Source organism: Cylas formicarius, unplaced genomic scaffold, assembly GCF_029955315.1.
Source record: "Cylas formicarius isolate icCylForm1 unplaced genomic scaffold, icCylForm1.1 PGA_scaffold_9__14_contigs__length_23061073, whole genome shotgun sequence".
Lineage (NCBI taxonomy): Eukaryota > Metazoa > Arthropoda > Insecta > Coleoptera > Brentidae > Cylas > Cylas formicarius.
Window position 1 is genome coordinate 14,186,203 of NW_026844365.1, and position 21,523 is coordinate 14,207,725.

The following is a 21,523-nucleotide window of genomic DNA, read 5'->3' on the forward strand; positions in this document are numbered from 1 at the left end:
ACAAAAAGCGATAAAATGCTGTCATTGCTATTTTTTTACAAAGTTTGGGTCTGCATTCGCTGAAGTATAGATTTTTTGTCTTAAAATGAAACAAGCAGTTTTTTAACGCCCTCTATTGGAGATTTTTTAGGTACCTCGCTGATGGCTATAGTTGTACATGGTGGGCCACTTTTAATTGGATTTGGTTCGATGGTTTAGGGTATTTCTAGCATATTTATCTTGACAAGTCAGTTTGTTTTTCAAAAAAACAAGTTCTCCTAAAAAAATTTGAAGTTTTCAGAAATAAAAAGGTTTGGAGGAGGTTTTGAATATTTGAAGTTCCCTCAAACATGTTGCCGAGTATATCTACTTATTTTTTTAAATACAGGGTGAATAAAAAAAAAGTTACTCCATAAACCCGATTTTTGAACGAAAATTGGCACCAGAGAGAATTTGTGCACAATTTAGCTTTTACTTGTAGTGGGCGCTACGTACATATTTTTTCTTACTTTCAAACGCTCATGACTTCTGTACGCAGTGGCAGATAATCACATTCGTTTTTTTTAAATAATTTAAATAATAAATTAACCAAAACTAACCATCAAATCTTATCGAAATTGACCCACCGTTTGTTATTCTCTAAATAGAATTGAATTGCAATCTTTTCGTAATTCGTGACTATTAATACACAACAAAAAAATTATAACCAATCAGGCTGTCCGAAATGATCCATAGCATCGTTTCATTTCCCAGTAACGACTGATTAAATGCATAATTAACCGGAATTGCATATGTCTCCCGAAATTGCACCGGGGTGAGCGAAGGGTTGAATAATTGGTTTAACTGTTGCATTCGGTCGATAAAACAGTTTACTGCAATTGGGCCGGTTTGGAAGACGCCTGCACCGTGCGGAATTTGGAAAACTTCGTCTCTTTCTGCTTACAGTCTCTGCCACGATTGGTAAAAGCTCATAAAAATCTAATAACTCTTGCTACAAAATTTGACAATTCGATTTTTGACAAAAATTTTTTTAAACCTCCCGTAATCCGTGATAACTCGTTATTGATAAATGTATAAACGCTAATCCTATTTGCTTATTATCTGGCCGAACATATGACCGAAATACTTAAGATAAAACGGCGTAATCGATAGATAATGGGAACTAAGGTGTGTATTAACGAAATAAGATGATAAAAAGGTCAAAACTTTTGGGAACCGTTTTATCAACTTCGCATACAAATAAATCTGTTCCGAATGTCTACTTTTAAATCAAATTCTTTCCAACTACTCCATATTAAAACTAATAAATTAAGCGAATGAAATGAATTGATATTTGCCAGGTGAACATGCGCACAACATTAAAAGTTATTAATTTTTCCCAAAATTTAAGCATTACTTATTATAATTAAATAAAATTGAAAATTAGAGTTTCAATTTTTCGTCACAAAATGTAACAATATAACGAGCAAAAAATTGTAAGGAAATATGGTGCAAAGCAAACAAGCAGAGCATAAAATATTACCATTAATATAAAAGTAAAATAATTAATTGCGTTCCTTTGCTTTAGAACCATAGTCTATATTGAGAGTGATAAATTAATAATGTTGGTAGGCCAAAAAGGGTAAAACGATTGAAGTTATAAATTTTTCCGAAAAATTACGTATTATTTATTATAATTCAATGAAATTGAAAGTTAAGGGTTCATATTTTGTTCACAAAATTATAACGTAATTATAGTATTATTTTTAGTTCCGTGATTTGAATGGTCATGAATAGTTCAACACAACAAACTAATTACATAAAATATTTATATTTATATTTCAAGATCTGATTTTTTAATATTTGTCTTGAGCTCCTTTTTCATAAAAGAAGGAACTGCCCTAACTTTTCTATTAAAAATCTTTACAGACATTTTTTTTTTCAATCCGTAGTCAATGACACAGGTCTACAGTGATTTTGATATTTGAAAGGTGTTTGCTTATTTGTATATTTTGTATCATTTTTTTATAACGCTCTATATCTTAAAAATGTTACTATATTAATATACATACCTATGACATGAGTATGTTTGTGATTTGACAACACTGGATAATATTACATTTCTCTGCAAAGCAACAGAATTGGCGCATAAGCGTCAATCCAGCTGATGCGCAGTTTGGTTGTTTCTACTCTTGTAGAACGTATAAATACATTGTATGAACAATCCAACTAACTTTTGTTATACCTGTCAGCAAGCAAAGTCAAACTGTAACTTATTTTGTGAAAAATGTATACCACGCTTATTTTGGTGTAAAAATTTGTTCCGTTTGCGTTGAACCATTAAGGAACTGACAAAAAGGTAGGAAGAAATGTTTAAGCTTTGGTGTTCCTATGGTATGGCGAGAGCGTAGGAATCACAGTGGTGATTGTTATTTTTGTTCCTGTAATGTTCAAGGATTCAACAAAAAAATAAGAAACAAATTATGTATCGACCAGTTCCTCATGGACCATATGTACCGATACATACCGCCCCAAGAGAATTAGAAAATCTCATATCGTCGGAATCAGAGGAATCTAATTCCGACCCAGATGACTCAGATTTCACACCAGATTTTAGTATTTAACCAGATCGAATTAAATGCATCCGAATTGCTAGCGTCCAGGGTTCGTGACAATCATTTACTGGCAGCTAGCGTCACGTCAAGTTTTTACCGGGATCTCGAAAAAGAGTTATGAGAATATTTTATTCAGGAAAGACCGCTAATGTATTGCAACAACATTCCTGACATAGTTTTATTGCACAATGGTAACGAACTGACCTCGGTTCCCGTTGGGCATTCGGCACATTTAAAAGAAACGTATGAAAATTTACGTCTTCTTTTGAAGAAAATAAACTATCAAAGTGCTGTCCGTGCTCCTAGGCCAACAGATGGGTTATACACAATTTTTGAGTGGGATAGTCGGTCAAGAGATAGACATTGGACTCAAATAGAATGGCCCTCTAGGACACGCCTTATACATGGTACCAAAAATGTATTAAGAGATAGCTTAGTTGATCCCAAAAAAGTTTTACCGCATCATCTTCATATCATACCTGGCTTGATGAAGCAGTTTGATAAAGCCCTAGGCACAAATGGACAGTGTTTTAAATATTTGTGGGAGACATTTCCAGCCATATCCGATGCCAAATTAAAAAAAGGTATTTTTGTTGGACCGCAGACAAGCATTTTTTAAACACAATACCATTTAAAGAAGTAGTTGATATTTTTTTTGGGACCTTTAAGGACGAAAACTACGAATCGTCTATGTTGTAAATTGCATTTCCTGTTTTCACACTTGAAGTATTTTCCTGCAGATCTTGGAGCAGTTAGCGAAGAACAGAGAGGGGGGTTTCACCAGGACATTAAAGAAATGATAACGATGATAGCGGTCTACTGCTGGATGTTAAAACGGGATATGCCCTTAAAAACACACACCCGAATATCCAGAGAACGCCAGCTTTCTGGCAAAAAGACAAAGATTTCAGTCAAAAAAGTCTGGGTAAAAATTTTTGCTGATTAAAAAAATAAATTATTTTACAAATAACGTTCTTTTTCTTTTAATATTTGCAAAAAAAACCTTACGTGGTAGAAACAAATGCATATAATTTTTGAAACCAGCCTTCCGAAATTCTATTAAATTAGTTTTCAAAATGAATGAATCTGTCAAAAAGTTTAATTTTGTAGACCTGTGGAAAATATGTTTACCTATAACATTCCATGCTAAAATAATACTCATATATAAAACATCTGATTTTGGCTGAAAATTTGCACGTCAATTTTTGTATCCTTTTTCATACAAGGAATATAAAATAAAAATATTATTTTATTTTAACAAAGCAAAACAAAAAAAATCGATTGTAATTTTTGACAAAATTGCGTCAAAAAATCACTATAGATCCAGCTCGTTTTCAAAGTATTTGCCAGTTCTCCCCCGCTATTGTGGGGCTCGGATAAAATATCCATCCCGTTGACATTCGACTCGCCATTTTCATTGCGTCATTTTCAATTTTCGCTTCTAATCGAAAACGTTGAGGCGACATAAAGAAAACGTCGGTTGCGTTCCCTTCGAATGCTGAGTTTTGGATTTCCTTTCGTAATCTTTTTTTTATCGCATTGCTATCGAGTGAAATCGAGACGGACAACAGACAATTAGATTATTTCTAAAGAAACACCCAAATGCGAAAACTCATTTAACCAAAGTCATGCCGCGCCTAATATTAATATACTGAGAGTTGAGAAAAATTGGTGCAAACTTTTAAAAGGATTTTTCATAAAATAACTTTCTTTCTGAGCTCAGATCTGTATAGATTCTCACCGTTCCTTAATTAAAATTGTCGCATTTTTTAATTCTCATTATGTAAAGACTTAAGGCAGGTTTATGGAACGAAAATAGAACTAACCAGAACATCAGAAAAATGCGCACAGTAGATTAGATCAATCACTGAACATCACGAAGAATCGTAAAGATCATGAATGTCAAATAGTCGATATGGAGTGAAAGGAACGAAGAAAAACAATCAATTTGGTTACGCATAAGCTGGAAGACGTAGAAAAAGAATACAAATTTTCCAGTTAGAAGAGTTGGTTCTTGGCATATCAAACTCTCTGGCAAAAAGGCAAAGATTTCACTCAAAAAAAGTCTGCATAAAGATTTTTTTAACTAGGATTTTTCAAAATGAAAACATCTGTCAAAAAGTTTAATTTTGTAGACCTGTGGAATAGTATATTATGCAACAAGTGCTGTAAGCGTCATTTGACTCACAAGTTTTTAATAAACGAGTGAATTAAAAAGTTTACCGAACGTGTGCACACTATACTTTTTCTACGAACGTTAGTTTTTGGGTACATTTTCTCAAAATAACACAAATGCATTTACTGACATGACCGTCAGAATTGACAAACGTCAAAATTCAAAGCGTGGGTAATATCTCCGAAAACATCCGATTGCTCCCGAATCCGTGCGGTAAAATCCCAGAAATGTCCGAAGTGGCTCAGATTCATGGGAAACGAAACTGACTGACTGACGTGGGTCTGTAAAAAAATACTCAAATGAATATAAAACATGTGATTTTGGCGTCGATAGTGATGATAGAGAAACTACCAATTGGCAAAACTGTTAGTTGGACTTCATGCCTGTTGCGATATTTGAGATATGTTCTATCATAAAATCCAATAATAATTCACAATCGCAAAGGCTTTCCAATATAACACACAATACATTCTTTCTTCTTAATTTAATCTTTTTTAACCCTATATGGGTGAAACTTCCTTGAAAATGCAACATTAATTAATATTTTGTGTATTTTGAGAAAAATAAAGAGACGACACAGTCCTGTGTGGATATTTTAAGTTGCCTTTGTTACAGGTTTACAATTTATTGATTTGTAATTTTCATACCCAACACCTTTTTGTCATTATCCATTTATAGGAGTACATCAACAAAATGGGGGATCCTTAATAACATTTTCATGAATCTGGTGTGCTCGAAATGTCACTTTAAAAATTCAGCTTTACTTTTCGCGTACTTTAGTCGCGGGTCAGATGCTCAGCTGCTCTTCGCGCGTCTCTTAACGCACTCGTGACTAAAATGTAAGTTATGGTACCTCGAGTGTCTAAAATTAACAGCATATTAATCAAACAGACGACGCGATTTTTATTAGCGGAACCTCAAACAAATAAAATGCCGCCAAATGTTCGAAATTAACTCTCGCACATAATTAAACATCGCGGGCAATTACCGACACAGATATCGCTCCAATTATCGGTCGAAATAAAAAAATACAACCGTCATATAACAATTAACATATTAAAAGCCACGTGGAACTTACGAATGATTTATTTTTGTTGCAGCTTAGCCGAAGGTTCGAGACATACAGCGAAAAACGGGTCCGAACGTCAAATCCCTCCGCAAACGCCCTGGTGACGTCCGGCAGGACGTCGAAACGTCGGAGCTAGCGTACCCCATGTTTTTTCAACTGCTGTTCGCCATCACTCGACTCGGGCGGTCACCGCGGAAAAAAATCGAGTTCGTCTCGCCATAGATTGTCGCTACAAGCAAACATTTATCTCAGTGTATGTTATTAGACGCGCGGTTCTCTCAGTGTACATAGACCGTTTCAGTTTGTTGTTGTTTCGTTTGTTATCGGGAATCGTTGCAAAATGAATCGGGCGCAGAAGAATAATTTGAAAAAATTGTCGTTTCTCGGATTCGCTCAGAAGGTAAGATATGTATTGTTTTCTTCGACTTTTTATGGTTACTGCACTATAAAAACGTTCGATTTTATCGCGGTTGTAAAATATTGTAATGGCGGATTTAATTGATTCGTCTAACGATAGGGGATTTGTTTATACCCGTGATGTATTGTTGATCTTAAAAGCAACATGGTGTACTATCAAAACACAGTATAAACTATTATTCAAAACGAATAAATCAATTTCTATTAATATTTTTATCATTTTCATCAATATGGAGCTTTAAAATGGGATAATAAACTAAAATATCAAAAATGTTGAATGGATTACCAAAAATAGGGTACTTTTAGAAAACTTTATTTTAATTATTTTGTTTTTATAAAAAGTTAACTGGCAGAAGCGTGAGGGCATAAAGTTCACCAGATTTTCAATAGTGCCTGAGAATATTGTTCTATCCCTCTTGTTTGTGCAGCATTTCTGCTGGATCGTCTAAATATCGGCCGACTATAATATTTTATATTCTATATATAACATTGATAACGATTGAAGATAACCAGTCACCAGTCTGGCATCTGGCAATGTCGTGTTAAACGACAAATTGTGGACATTTCCCTGTAGCAAATAGCTTGATGTAGTGTTCTAACAATTCCATCTCGATATACTTGCAATTTGATGGACCTTGTTAGAACCTTAATGGATGCATACCAATTAACAGACGGGAGTAGAAAATAGTATATTATGCAACAAGTGTGGTAAACGGCATTTGACTCACGAGTTTATTTGACACGAGCGGAGCCAGTGTTTAATAAACGAGTGAGTTAAAAAGTTTACCGAACCTGTTGCATACTATACTTTTTCTACGACCGTTAGTTTTTGGGTATATTTTCGCAAAACAACACGAATACATTCACTGACAGAACCGTCAAAATTGACAAACATCAAAATTCAAAGCGTGGGTATCTCCGAAAACATCCGATTGCTTCCAAATCCGGAAATGTCCGAAGTGACTCGGATTCATGGGAAACGAAACTGACGTGGTAAAGTGACGCTTCCCGCACGCTAGATCGGTAGGTAATTAGGTATATTACAGGCAGGAGTAAAAAAACACCTTTTCTATCATTTGTTTGCACTTGCCTCGTTGTGGCTAAGTTGATTAATGTTCTAGTTTAGATAATTTCATGCAAAATTTAACCGCGTTGTGCTCACAGGTTAACTGAGCCCTCCCAGCTTTAACTAGATCATGTGGGATTTTAGATCACCCTCGACGTCACCAATTTGCGAAATGTTTTTATCGTTTTTCAGACAGGATAAAGTCTTCGTAACTTCAAAAAGCCGGCAAATCGCCGAACGACTTCTTTGCACTCTTGGGTAATGAACCTAGCAAAGTGTGATCTAAAACATTTTTTCTACTCCCGCCTGTAAAATACTTAATTACACACCGATCTAGCGTGCGGGAAGCGTCACTTACCACGTCAGTTTCGTTTCCCACGGATCCGAGCCCCTTCGGATATTTCCGGGATTTTACCGCACAGGTTTGGGAGCAATCGGATGTTTTCGGACCTGCTTTTTCAAAATTCAATCCTCTTAAAAACCCTACCCTTAGATGATTTTTCTTCCAATTGCAGTCTTTTTTTTTAAATAAACTACTTAATGATCAATTGTAAAAGTAAAATAAACAGCATAACGTTTTACAATTGTGTTGATTCCGTTGTTTATATGATATATCCAATAATACATTTCTCTCTTTAACGTACACAGTTAAAAAGAGACAACAATAGCAGAACCGATCGGAAAGATAAACGAGTAGGTTTAATGGCAACTGGTAAATGTGTTGTTTGAATGGTACGTAATTTAGTAATCTGATAATTTGTTATTATTATTATTAATTTGTTAAATTGTGGTTTTTTCGTGACGGTCGTAGAAAAAGTATAGTAGGCAACGCGTTTGTTAAACTCTTTATCTCACTCGTTTATTAAGCACCCGCTCCGCTCGTGTCAAATAAATTCGTGAGTCCTAAGTGCAATTTGTCCATTTCAAATCTTGTTTACATACGTTGGGGACGCTTTTCATAATAGAAGTAGGAATTTTGTGACACTTATCCTCTTCTATTAGACATTTCGAAATTAACTGTCTCTAAATAGCAATAGTTTTTGAACCCCAACATGTTTTTAGTAAAACATATCAACAAAGTAACTATCGGACTACCACATATATCAGGTTAAAACCTGTAATGTTTTTATAAAGCGCCTAAAAATAACGCATATTGAAGCTTACCTCACTAGCTAGTTTGCAAATGATCGAATCGTATCGGCATTGTTATTGGGTTGTTCGGAAAGTCATTTCGTTTTTTTTTGGGGAACATGAAAGACAGTTTTCGTATAATGAATAAATATTTTATTAAATTATATATTGGCCATTCTGGTCCAACAACTTTTGCCATTTTTCTGGCAGTAACATAATTCCCCTCTCATAAAAGTTTTGGTCCTTGCTGGCAAAAAACTGGTTCAGGTGGTTTTTGACATCTTCATTTGAGGTAAAGGTTTTGCCATCCAAAAAATTTTGCAGGGACCGGAACAAATAGTAGTCGGAAGGCGCCAGATCTGGAGAATATGGTGGATGTTGCAGTACGTCCCATTCAAGCTGTAAAAGTTTTTGGCGAGTGACCAAACTTGTGTGAGGTCTCGCATTATCCTGGTGGAACACTACACCCTTCCTGTTGATTAATTCGGGCCTCTTCTCTTTAAGTGAATCATTCAATTTGTCCAGTTGATGACAATAGACTTCTGAATTAATCGTTGTATTGTCCGGCAAAAGCTCAAAAAAAAAGATTCCTTTGACATCCCATCAAACGGGGAGCATCACCTTTTTTTGGTGAATGTTGGCTTTTGACACGCTTTGAGTCGGTTCATCTTTTCTGCTCCATGACCTCTTGCGTTTAACATTGTTGTATATAACCCATTTTTCGTCCCCAGTAATAATCCGCTTCAAAAATGGATCATTTTCTTGACGTTTGAGGAGCGAATCACACACGTCAACGCGACAACACAAATTTCGCTCCGTAAGGACATGGGGCACCCACACATCGAGCTTCGAGGTTAAGCCCATGCCTTTCAAATGGCCATAAACAGTCGAATTCGACAAATTTAATCTCTCACCGATCTCTCGTGTGGTTATTCGCCGATTTGCATCAACTAATGCCTTTATCGCATCTTTGTCAGCTTCGACCGGCCTTCCAGACCGTGGTGCATCTTCGACATCAAAATTGCCGGATCGAAATTTTGCAAACCAGTTCTGGCACTGGCGTACTGTTAACACGCCTGTTCCATACACATCCGTCAATTTTTTTCTCGCTTGGACAGCATTTTTACCTTTTCTGAAGTAAAAAAGTAAAATATGACGAAAATGCTGCTTATTGCTCTCCATATTTAAAAGGGCACCAACCAAAAACTACTGCGTAGAATTAATAGAACTTTTTCACACACAAGCCTTGCAATATCAGCTCTCAAGACATATAATGCTTATGCGGCTTAAGTGTGAAGTTGGTTTCGAAAAAACGTAATTAAGTCCTCTGACGGGAAAAAACGAAATGACTTTCCGAACAACCTTATAAAATAATGTTGATTGTCAAGTTATATCGGAATATTTTTCTTTTCAAAAAATTAAAACATCGGAATTAAAAACGGACATTCTGAAAACTTGCAATGCTATGTTAAAAATTGCATTAGCAATAACGCTAACGGTAAGATAATAAAAGAGAGATCGTCATATTTCTAAGAAAATCATTAAAGGAAAAAACAAACTTTTGCTTCTCCATACAAATTCCTGTTGTTTCTTTCCTTATTCAAACATCAAAAATTGATAATAACATGAAATAGCAAAGAAATCTTATTCTCACAGTTACATATATACATTACATAAATATCTAAAGCATATATTGGAAACGATGATTACAACTATTATTAGTTATTATACATTTTTTCTGTTTTATTAGGAGCTGAGAAGTTACATCCTTTGCTAAAACTTAAATGTGACACCTGCGCATCTGTACGATTGTTTTTTTTTATTGAATGTGGGGGGAGGGGGGCAGTTATAAAACATAATTCTTCGCACATGTTTCCAACTTCCAAGAGAACAACAAAGTTTTTAATTTATAGGAAACTAGGTCAAATTTAAACCAGGCATATAAAAAATCTCGAAAAAAAAATCATGACGTATTTACACTTTAACACTTGAACAACAACAATTAACAATTAAACTCAGTGATATGTGTGATAATTTTTTCTTGAAAATCGCCGGTGTAACCGTATTCCAAACAGAACGATTTTATCGAACAAAATGTCATGAAACAGTCGCCCTCTTTATCTATTACCTAGAATGATCTAGATATAATCATTTTAAGTGTCCCGCATTCTTTTGATGAAAATCAATGTAAATTACGTGAGCGTGGAAGGCGTGGCAAGATTCGTTCGAGATAAATCGGCGCATTCCAGAGTTCAACGTCCCTTTCAAACAACAGACTAATTTTTCGGGTTTTCTCTATTTAATTGAATAATTTTATAAAGAAAAATTATGGGGCCGCGCAATCTTTATGTCAACGGGCATAGAACGTAAGTTAACAAAAAAATCATTAGTTTTCTGAGAAAAATTATATTTGAGAGGCCGGCAACTTGAAGAAAGGTACAGCATATGACGCGGCCTCCGGCTGGCACACCTGCTTCGCTCGTATAGCCAATTCCTGGGATCGTGAGAAAAATACGTTCTTTGCTCACTTGTAATCATATAGCTATATTATTTGCAAAAAGAAAAGAGCGTAATGGCTTTCAATCGTCCCTCGGGAGAACGTCGGTGGATATATTTAGAGACGCCCCTACGGAACTAAAAGAATACGAATAAAATTGGTTTTGCGGATAAAACTCGAGAAATCGTCCAGGGTCATACCCACATGATAATTTTACTTTAGCATGAAACATATATTTATTTGTCTGGTAAGTTTTTTTTCTTTATATCTCTGGTTCAATTTAATTTAATTCAAGAATTTGAGATCAAACTTATTTCCAATCCAAAAACTGGTGCAAATTTTAAAACTCGAAAAAATCAAGATTTTTGGTAATAATTTTTTTCTACAAATATTTTCTCATTCATTTTCCTCACATTGTGTTTTACATATTTATATAAGTGTTGTTCTGGGAAAAAAATATATTTTAAAATAAATGTTCTTGTTGATATTTGATTGGTTAATTGATTATAGATAAAGAAAGAAACAACGGGAACTTGTGTAATGCTTTATTATGATCGACTTTAGGCAACAGACTAATTTTGGAATATTAATTATTAATATCTTTAGAAATATATCGATCGCTTTTTGATTTGTCATAATTCGTGTTGCGATTTTTTAAAAAGAAAGTTTTCCAAATAATATTCAACGAACAGTATGCGAATTAAGAGTACGTTGTACTATTTAATCCGCGTTTTCATCAGGCATTCGCAACCGCTATCATTTTTTTCACTTTATCCGCAGAAAAAATCGTTCAGTCAAGGGGAGGTTTTGATTAAAAAAAAAACAAAGTCCAACCTACAACACACACAAATTAAGGTAGTTTTCTATTAAATGTCGATTTTAGAGTTACCGAAATGTTAGTTTCAATATATAAATTTATAAACATATAATTTGTATTTTTCGAATTTTTTTTTTAATTTTTCTCCTTATTTTTTTTTGTTCGTTTCCGTTAATTTGGTTTGGTGCGTCTAGTATCAGGTTGTTGGATGTTAGCTTGGTTAGGTGTTGTACTGTTGTATGTCACTGTTAGAAAAACAGACGATCTTCGAAATTTGAAAAAAATTATGAAGTAAATCGGTGAAGAGAAAATCGAACGTTCGAGTTTTGCAAAAGGCCATCATGAGGAAAAGGCTTAACGCGTTTGAAAATGCTCGGAGTCGTTAAAAAGAGCCGTTTCCTCGTGTGGTGATCAATACGCCTTTTTTTATGTCATTACATAGTGAAACAAGAGTCCAATAAACCGCATCTTCACTTTACGGGTATATAAAACGATCATTATTTAGGATGTCAAATGAAAATTAAATTTGGTTGTTGTTTTTATTACTTTTTTTACAATACTTACTTACCCTTATTCTATACTTACCCGTTCTGAATTATTTTTTATTACAGGTCACTTATTTTTTAATTAAAAATTAAGCTCGATATGCTAAACGAAAGTAATCAATTGTTGAATACTAATTTCATGAATTACACAGGTGATTTTCACGTTTGAAACCTGTTTGCTTATTTGTATATTTTTGGAGGCCCTTTTTTCAAAAAGCGCTATATTTTTGCTCTATCAAGTCATTTTTGTTATAGCGCTCTATATCTTAAGAAGGTTATGTTGCGAATACGTTTGTTCCATGTTAGGCATGATTTTTAAATGAATTGATTTTTATTTTTTAATATTCTATTTCTTTGCAAAGTAACGGATTTCGCGCAGAAGCGTCAATACCGCATTGTAACCTGCTTATGCTCAGTTTAGTTGCATTGGTTACACTTCACCACAACATTCAATATCAACGAGGCCGAAAGCAATCCTACAATTGCCACTGTGGTCCTCCTTACATTCAAAACCACTGACCACATATCAAAAGTTCTAAAGAAGTATAACGTCACAACCAGATTTACCACTTGCTCAAAAATCTCTCGACATCTTCGGTCCGTGAAAGACTTCCATTTGAGATGCCAGGAGTTTACAGGAGTATACATTGGAGAGACCGGAGGCAAAATATCAACTATACTCAAAGAACACGAAAGAACCTTACGACTAATACAAATAAACTAATCAGCTGTTGCCGAACACACACATGAAACCGAACATAAAATTCTCAAATTCTTGCATGTAATCAGTTCTTCTACCAACGAAAGATTCCAGAGTCTATAGAAATCTAAAAACAACCTAACAATCTTAACCGCGACTCAGGTCTCTACCTGTCACCAATATGGGAATCAGTCATCCGAGACGGTGTTTATGGCCCTCATTTAGCTCTGCTTCCTCAAACAATATATAAGCAGGTACACAGTAAAATACGAGTCAGTTTCGGTCAAGCTCTGAATAAGCCTGAAGGATGATTGGCGAAACGTCAGCAAGTTCGACTCAGCAAAAATCGACGCAGGAGGAAAGCAGAAGTTTTGTAAAAAGTAAAACTTTTCCACCTTCCACATTGATATCATAAAATGTTTATAAATTATTGCAGCTACAGGAAGAATTTACGGTTGCTGTTGATGTGACGTTAAATATCACTATTATTTATTTTATTTTTTTATATAGTTCTTATTACGATTCATTATGTCGAATTTATTTTTAAGAAGTCAGTAAAATGTTGTTATCTCTAAATCTTTTCTTTTTCTAAAAATGTTAGGAACATGTATTTTTTTGGTTAGTTGTTTTCTTATGACTGGCTGGACTACAGTTGTTTTACCTTGTTAAGAAGATTTGCCTCGCAATTTTAAAGTCGTGTTTAATGCTTGATTGGAGTAAAATATTAAAAATTCCAGTTTTTTTTTCAAATATTGAATTGAACAAAATTGTTCGCACTTAAGTGGCGACACTGTTTTAATCAATGTTTAAAAGGAATTTAGGTTTTGTAAAGCTACTTGGTTTTTCATAATAAAAAAAAAAGATTTGATAACGTAAAAAGTAGATTTAAGCGGTTACTGTTGTTCAGTTTAGGTGTCCAAGGAAGTTCCTTAATATATTCCTGTTACAACTTCCACAGCATAAATATTCAGAACCATAACTGCTGAGAATTTTTTTCCAGATTTCAAATTTTATCGAAAAAGTTTTTTGTTGTTTCTAATTCTTCACTTTTTATTACTGTATATACCGCGATAAATAAAAACAGATTCTTTGCGAGATTGCGAGTCAGTTTCAGTCAAGCTCTGAATAAGCCAACAGGATGATTGGCGAAACGTCAGCAAGTTCGACTCAGCAAAAACTGACGCAGGAGGAATCCAGAAGTTTTATAAAAAGTATTACAGTATCCTGTCGAAGATTCTTTGAAAAATTAATATGGTTTTTTTTTATATTTTCAAAAAAAAACCTTACGTGATACAAATAAATGCATAGAATTTTTGAAATTAGCTTACCTCGCAACTTCACATCAAAGTATTTTTTTAGCTACCTCTTATCGTCTACTCTGTACATACCTTTATTTTTGAGACAACGCTTTTATATTCTGAGCTAAATCGGAAAGCGGCAAAGTTACTCTAATAAATTCGAAAATCGTCCAACGATATCGAATTTATAATGCTCCCCATTTACATAACCGGCGAATGAAAAATGCGTAATCTTTGCTTCCCCAGGCTTTCCCTTCGTTCCATTTTCTTCGAATTACATTTCCGGACCGTGAAAATCTCGGTAAAACGTTCCTCCGTTTGTTCAAAAACGGAAACTGATTATTGAAAAGCTGACTATTTAAAATTCAGTAAGTAAAGCGGGAGCTCTGCAAAATTCGATGCTGTATTAAATTTTATATAAGTTGCCTCCGTAGATATTGCTTAAGGTTTTTAGTTGTTTTGAATGGCAAAATATTTTCGACTCCCAACGAAACCAAACTGAAAGATTTTTTAAATTAATAATTTTCCCAGCTAACATTGGAATCATTATCATGATTTCCATAGGCATATTCCTAGTGTTGACCACTTCTTAATTGACTAGTCGAATTCTGTCAAAATGTTTAAATTACAATTATAGAGTGTTATCTATCATTATTGCATAATAATATGTATTTTATAATAAATTGTTAGGCGTTTATGATGTTCAATTTACCAATAATAACCTTCTTCGAGGAATACCCGAATTCGATACTTAGGGATTTGGGGAATCCCAATAATAATATCGACTCCATTTGGTTCTCAGGACTACGCGATGGCAACTTCATTGTATGTTTTTAATTATTTCGGTCAATTGACGGTCAATTCCACAACCTCTACATAGGCCCACTATGCTTATGATTCACATAAGTATAATTCCAAAAACAAGTTACAACATTAAAGAATTTAAAAGACAGTGAGCGCAAAATAATCAAAATCCGGAAGTTTTTTGTGCAAATTTAAAATTTGTTCAATTTCGTATAGGCTGTTGTTGTTCTGTTCAAATAATTTAATTATTATTAATAAATCGCACTACTGGGTGAACTAAGCAAAAATATGTCTTAAAAGAAGCTTCAAATCAAAATTTTGAAAGAGTCGAAAAAGTTACAAAAAATTATGGCTATTCACGTTCGCTGGAAAAATTGGGGGAGTCAAAGAGTAACAGATGCCCATTTTTTGCTTGTTTCTTTGAGTTTTTTGCTTAAGCTACGCACACACTATATAAAAGTGTAATGTGCATCAAATTTTATGAAAAATACCAGGGTCGTTCAATAAGTTACAAATTTTTGCCATTAACTACCTCTCCTAACTAGTCAGTTAGTCTATATCTATCACATACAAGATACAGATCTTCACTTTTGCACTAAAAATTGGGTGTGAAACAATCTCCGCAAGATGGGTGCCCACAGTGGAGAATAAAGGCAATCTGAAGCTGTTTTGGCGCTTTTGAGTCGCAATCCAGATGAGTTTCTGCATCGCTCTATAACTCTTGATATTACACTTCGGAGACGCAAGAATAATAAAAGCAGGGGAACGGCCCTCAAAAAGATCGAAGACAGTCAAGTCGGCCCAACGATAGCATGAGATCATTATCAAATCAAACAAAGACGGAAAAACGACAAGATGCTGTTCCAATTAGTAAACATTCACTGTGTTCCCCAGGCCATCTGGCTGTTCCTTTTTTTCCGGCATCGCCTTGCTACTAAAAGCTCTACGTCTAACGCCTGTTTTGAAATCCTATTTTTAGGCGGTTTACCACAATTGAAAAAAAAAAGACGCTTAGAGAAGTGAATAGAGTTGAAAGGAGATTATGTCGACACATTTTTTGAAATGCCCGCTCATTTTCTATGACTTTGAAACCAAACTTAAGTTTATAAAGTTTCAAGTGAAGGGTTGTTGATTTTTTATCTCCTGATAACGTAACTTTCTCCTAACACTTTCGGTGGAAGTGAGGGTGCGTATGATAATGCCGCGGATTTACTCCCCTTCGCTGTCATACGAGAACTTTCGAAACATATATATATTAAAGCACACATTGGGTAGATGGATCACCTCAGTGTCGGTGTCAGTTTTATGCTATAAAAAGGCACGTAAAAAGATCTTGCGTTTCGCAGAAGACTGAATGGATCGGCAATAAATACATTCAAAACACTGTCGACTTTAATTCGTTTTTTATGCAAAGAATACTTCCCCGATGAGCCGTGTTGTGCTTCATTTAATTTATGTTATAGACACAGTAAATTTTTTTGAAAAGTCGTCAAAATTTTATCAATTTTATTCAAAACTTAATGTTTCGTCACAAATAAAACTTTGTGCAGATTTATTTTCACTATTTCCTTTTTTTCTTGACCTGTCGAAAGCGTTGATGTTGGGGTTTATTAAATCGAAATCTGCTTTTGGTTTTTTATTCTCGAAATTCCAACTTGCGGGTTATTTAAAAAATAGTAACCAAAAAGGTGGTGTTTGAAGGTTCCAGTAGTGTATATGGCAAATAGATTTTGGATGGAAGATCTATCCATCTACTGATTTTAAGTAAAGTTAATATTATTTTTTTCAAACATTTTAGTTCCACAAATGGTGTATTTTACGAGAAAAAAAAACGGAAATTTTTAAAAAAGGATTAAAAAAAGAAACAAAATATATGTAAATATAGACACAATAATTCCATAGATCATTTAATGGAAGAATATTTGAAAAGTTTTTGGGAAACTGACTGATTTGAACGCTTAAGATTGTTCGCCACAAACGACACTTTTTTAAGGATAATTTTTATTATTTCCTAATCTACTTCATTTGCATTTAGTTTTTTATGTTCAAAATTTTAACGTGTATGTTATTTAATACATTTTAAATTAATAGCTTGCTGTTGAAGGTTGCAGTTGCAGTTTTGATAGAAGAATATACTGTAATTTTATACAAACCTAATCTTCATTTTAGTGTGTTTTCCTAGTGCAGAAAGAAAATTAAAAAAGTCTTGAAAAAAAAAGTAAATAAACGAACTCAGATCAACAGTGATTTTGCGATGTTTGATTTGTATTGTCATTGGCGTATACAAAGTGCAATTAACTCAAGCGTTCAAACCAACAGACCACGGAAAACGACGGCAACTTTGTAAATGGATCTTGGAAATCGATGAAGAGAATCCGGTTTTTTGTGAGCGTATAATTATCCTTAATCAAGCCCAATTTCATCTCAATTGCTCTGTTAATCAACAAAACTGTAAAATATAGCAATATGAGAACTTAATATTAATTTAACAACGAAATATGTGTCCCCGAGGAATCGCAGGTTGGTGAGGGATTTGGAGTAAACGAAATGCAGTTAATAGTATTTCTTACCGAGCAATCCTCACTGATTTCCTATGGATTCTAGAGGATCAAATAAATGTGGAGAATTCTTGGTTCGAATAGAATGGTGCACCGCAGCCGAAACAATTTCCCTGCTGGGGTTTCCATGCTGACTCATTTTGTTGCGAAGAAAACAAATGTGTACCTACCTCTCTCATGTAACTTTTTTATTTGGTTACATTAGAATTAAATAAATAACGGTCTAAGAGAACAAAATTTTAAGTTAATGTTTGACGTCTGCTGTGAAATGTGTGTTGCCTAGTATCTATTTAAAGCGACCGATGTTGGAGAGGGAGTTCGTTGTAAACTTTGATAGCGTTAGAGCTTAAGCAGCCTTTATTGAGCTGAATTTTGCATGGAAACGGCTCCCTTTTGGGGTTTAATTAAAAGAATATCCCAGATACGAGTGAGTTGTGTGAAAGTGATTATTTACTCAGCTATGCGGATGACATTGCCTTGCATTTGCCCATTGACAAACAGGACATTGTAGATACACAATCCCGATAATCCTGAATCCCGATAAGTTACAATTAATGGTAATAGAAAAAAGCAAAAATGTGAGAGTTCATAGAGTGCAATCTAAAACGTTCAACAAGAATCTACATATTATATTTGACAGTTCTTTATCTTTGAATCACCACGTCAAAAAAGGCGTATCTAAGATCAAAAAAGATAAATAAGATAAAAAATTATATGCTACTGAAAATAAAAAATTGCTTTATTTGATTATGGAGATACAGACGTATGACAGGAGCTACTCAAGTTTTTGAAGTGCCCAGGCACAGAACCCGCGCCTATCGCAAATCTTGTACATTTATAGCTATCGAAATGTGGAACGAATTACCAACTAATTCACAAAAATTGCAATATTTGCAACACATCATCATGTCATATGGTATCATTGAAAAAAATACCTTTGTAAATGGCTGTTATGATGACAAAATAGTTTTTTGATTTGATTTGATTTTGAGTTGAAACTAGTCTTGACAAATTACGATGCCGTTGAAAGCTACTTTTGAATATAATTTTCTACAAAATATTTAAGTTTTCGTCGGTCCTTGGACGAATTGTGTTTTTTTTATTCAAATGTTAATTTTCCGATTGAATTCTGGCGCATTCAAAATAACTACTATTTCCTGGACGAAAACGTATTTTCGGGCAACATGGCATCGTCTACCGATCCGCAGGACTTTCTGCGGAACGCACGGCGTTTCCCGCCGTTATGGGTCTATCGACCCAGCACCGTTGCAGCAGCAGCATCACCCTGTGGCTGATTTTCCTGCTACCGCCAAGGTCAGTGTCAACACTCTTGCTGCTGCCGCATGACTTTCGAACGGAAAAGGAGGGGGTGGGGGGCTGACGTTATTTGGGCTACTGGGGTGAAATTTCTGAAGGTCGTGCGAGCCCGCCGGTTTCGTATAATTAAAAGAGTGGTGGATTACGCCGACGGAGGGATGACAGATTTTTTTCAGGATCCGAAAGTTTTTAATTTGACTTTTAATGCGCCTAGAACCGTTTATTTTTAGCAACTCGTTACCGTTCCGGAATTAATGTAAGAGATTTTCAAAAAAAAAAGGAAGATAAATATAACCGTTTCCCAACGACAAAGATATGCTGTGTCTGTCACTAAGTTTTCCGCGTTGGTTACGATACAGCTTTCCGAATTAGATGAATCGTGTGGGTGCTCCGAATGAAAATAAAGTTAATTACATAAAATGCAACTAAGCAAGCAAGCAACTAACTGAATTTTATTTGTGTCTCTGCTAAAGTTGGCAGTAAGGGTATCTCCACTACAACTCGAAACAATATTGTTACCTTGTTTATTGCAATCGAAACCCTTGTTTCCATCCTGCGTTCATAAACTCGACTTTTACTCCTTGAACTTTTAAGAAGAAACATTCTCAGTTTTGTTCTGCTTTAATTTGTCGTTTCATAAATTAGTTCTACTGTTGTTTAAAATCGACATCCTTTAACGAATTTGAATTTTTATTATGTGGCATTTATAATGTATGTTTATGAATCATCTTGCAGGTTATTGGAAATCCTCAATCTTAAATGTCTTTATATTTTTTATATGCATAAATGCATATGGTTGAAGCAAGGCACTATTCAATATTACATATGATCTGATTTTGTTCTATAAATAAATTATTATTTATTATATAACTGATTTAATATAAAAACAAAATAGTTAAATTTGATAACATACACATTTGCACTAACGAAAATTGTTAATTAATTTTTAGTTTAGTTTTGTTTAAAAAAAACACAATAAACCCAGCATTTTTGGATTCTGTATCCATTTTGTTCAGTGATCAGAATAATGTAAAAGGTAAATTTAACTTTTATCCAAATTCAAGAAATATTTAGGTTAATATGTTTATAAAGCAACATGATATTTATCAAACTCGCATAATCTATTAATAAAACGTTAAAAATACTTCATTATTTCGTAGTTGTATATACCGAATCTCAATTTTTGATAGAAATATTTAAATAAAAGATTGTGTAAATAGTTTTAGTAAGAACGTATCGGTAAGTAAAGTAACCTAACAACGACAACGCCCCATAAATAAACAAAAAAGAAAAACCATTCCCCATTACTAGTCGTCTCTTTCTATTATAAAATTTGTCTTACTTTTATATCACACCGTATTCCAGTTAATATTGGCTTCACTGGATAAGCAAGAAAAGAAAAAGTTTTTAAAAAAAGGGTGCCGCATACAATTTTTTCCAACTCGGTATAGTGGCGATGTTTTAAATTTGCGTTCCTCTAGATTTTTATTGTACATTCACCCCGAGCTAACCCCTACGCTGTCAGATTCGCCAGCGAAACCAATAACTAAATCAATGGCGTGCATCCCTAGAAAAGCCCTCCCCCTCCCCTTCCTCCCCACACTCCGTCGATTTCGACATACATTTCCGTATAGGTAGCGAAACGTCAGCTCCCGGTTGATAACTAAGAATTAGCTGCCACATCCGGCAACACCGGGCCGACGGGGCGGCGATCCAGCATCATCAGCGTCGTGACGCGACGATTCATCGTTTCCATTCAAAACGGGGCGGTTTTCCGGACTAAACGGCAACGTTGCCCGGGCGCCGGTGTGTTGGCCTAGGCCGATACCCTAGTAGGACAGTCGGTTGCGGCACTTTCCCGCATTACGACCGCCGCCCACTACATTTGCCGGCCATAATCCGCGCATACCTACCGCTGCGCGGGAAAAACGCGACGTGTGGGGTAACCCTTAAAAAGAGTTTTTTTTTCACCGCGAAATAAAAATAAAGTGTTTTGTGTCTCGCCGTCTCTCGGTAAACGATTAATTAAAATTAATCTAAATACGAAATAACTTGATAAATGACCTGAAAAAAGTTCCCAGAAAAGTCGCCATTTAAATTATTATAATAAAATAATAAAAAAGTTTTGAAAATTGACAAAATTATATAGTGCAAAAGCAACATCGAAATATTTTTCGAAACTTTCTACCCAGTCGTAGCTTTTGATACAAATTTCACTTAATGTGCCAGCCATCCCACTTCTGATGTTTTGTATTTTCAATTTAGAAATAGTTATAATAGAATTAAGCACTTCCAAATCGCACCCATATTCTATTCAAAATGTTTAGAAAATTTGCAGAAAAGATGTAAGTTATAAAATAAATGAAATAGTTGTTGCTAATTTTAAGGAAAAAAGTTCAATAAAAATGACTATTACTATACATTTCAAGGGTTAACCAAAGAAATGTTATACTTATAAAACGACGATAGAAGGACTATTATTCATTTTGGTAAAAACTTTCAATTCATTTTTCAATTCTTACTAGTTATTCAATTCTTATTTATTAATATGGCGA

At 34.5% G+C, this 21,523-nt stretch overlaps 1 protein-coding gene across 5 annotated transcripts in view; it reads left to right on the forward strand.

Annotated features, from left to right (window-relative positions):
• The window catches only part of LOC132707263 (band 3 anion transport protein), a 133,327-nt gene that overhangs the window by 24,048 nt on the left and 87,756 nt on the right, over positions 1-21,523 (forward strand). For 3 of the 5 annotated variants that reach the window (XM_060679048.1, XM_060679047.1, XM_060679051.1), the window contains exon 1: positions 20,828-20,981. Coding sequence is in view for 2 of the 5 variants with exons in the window: in XM_060679049.1 (XP_060535032.1) it covers positions 6,159-6,218 (60 nt within the window). In the remaining 3 variants the exon portion in view is untranslated. Of the gene's footprint in view, positions 1-5,849; positions 6,219-20,827; positions 20,982-21,523 lie in introns of those variants that run through there. The other 2 variants (XM_060679049.1, XM_060679050.1) reach the window with 1 other exon arrangement.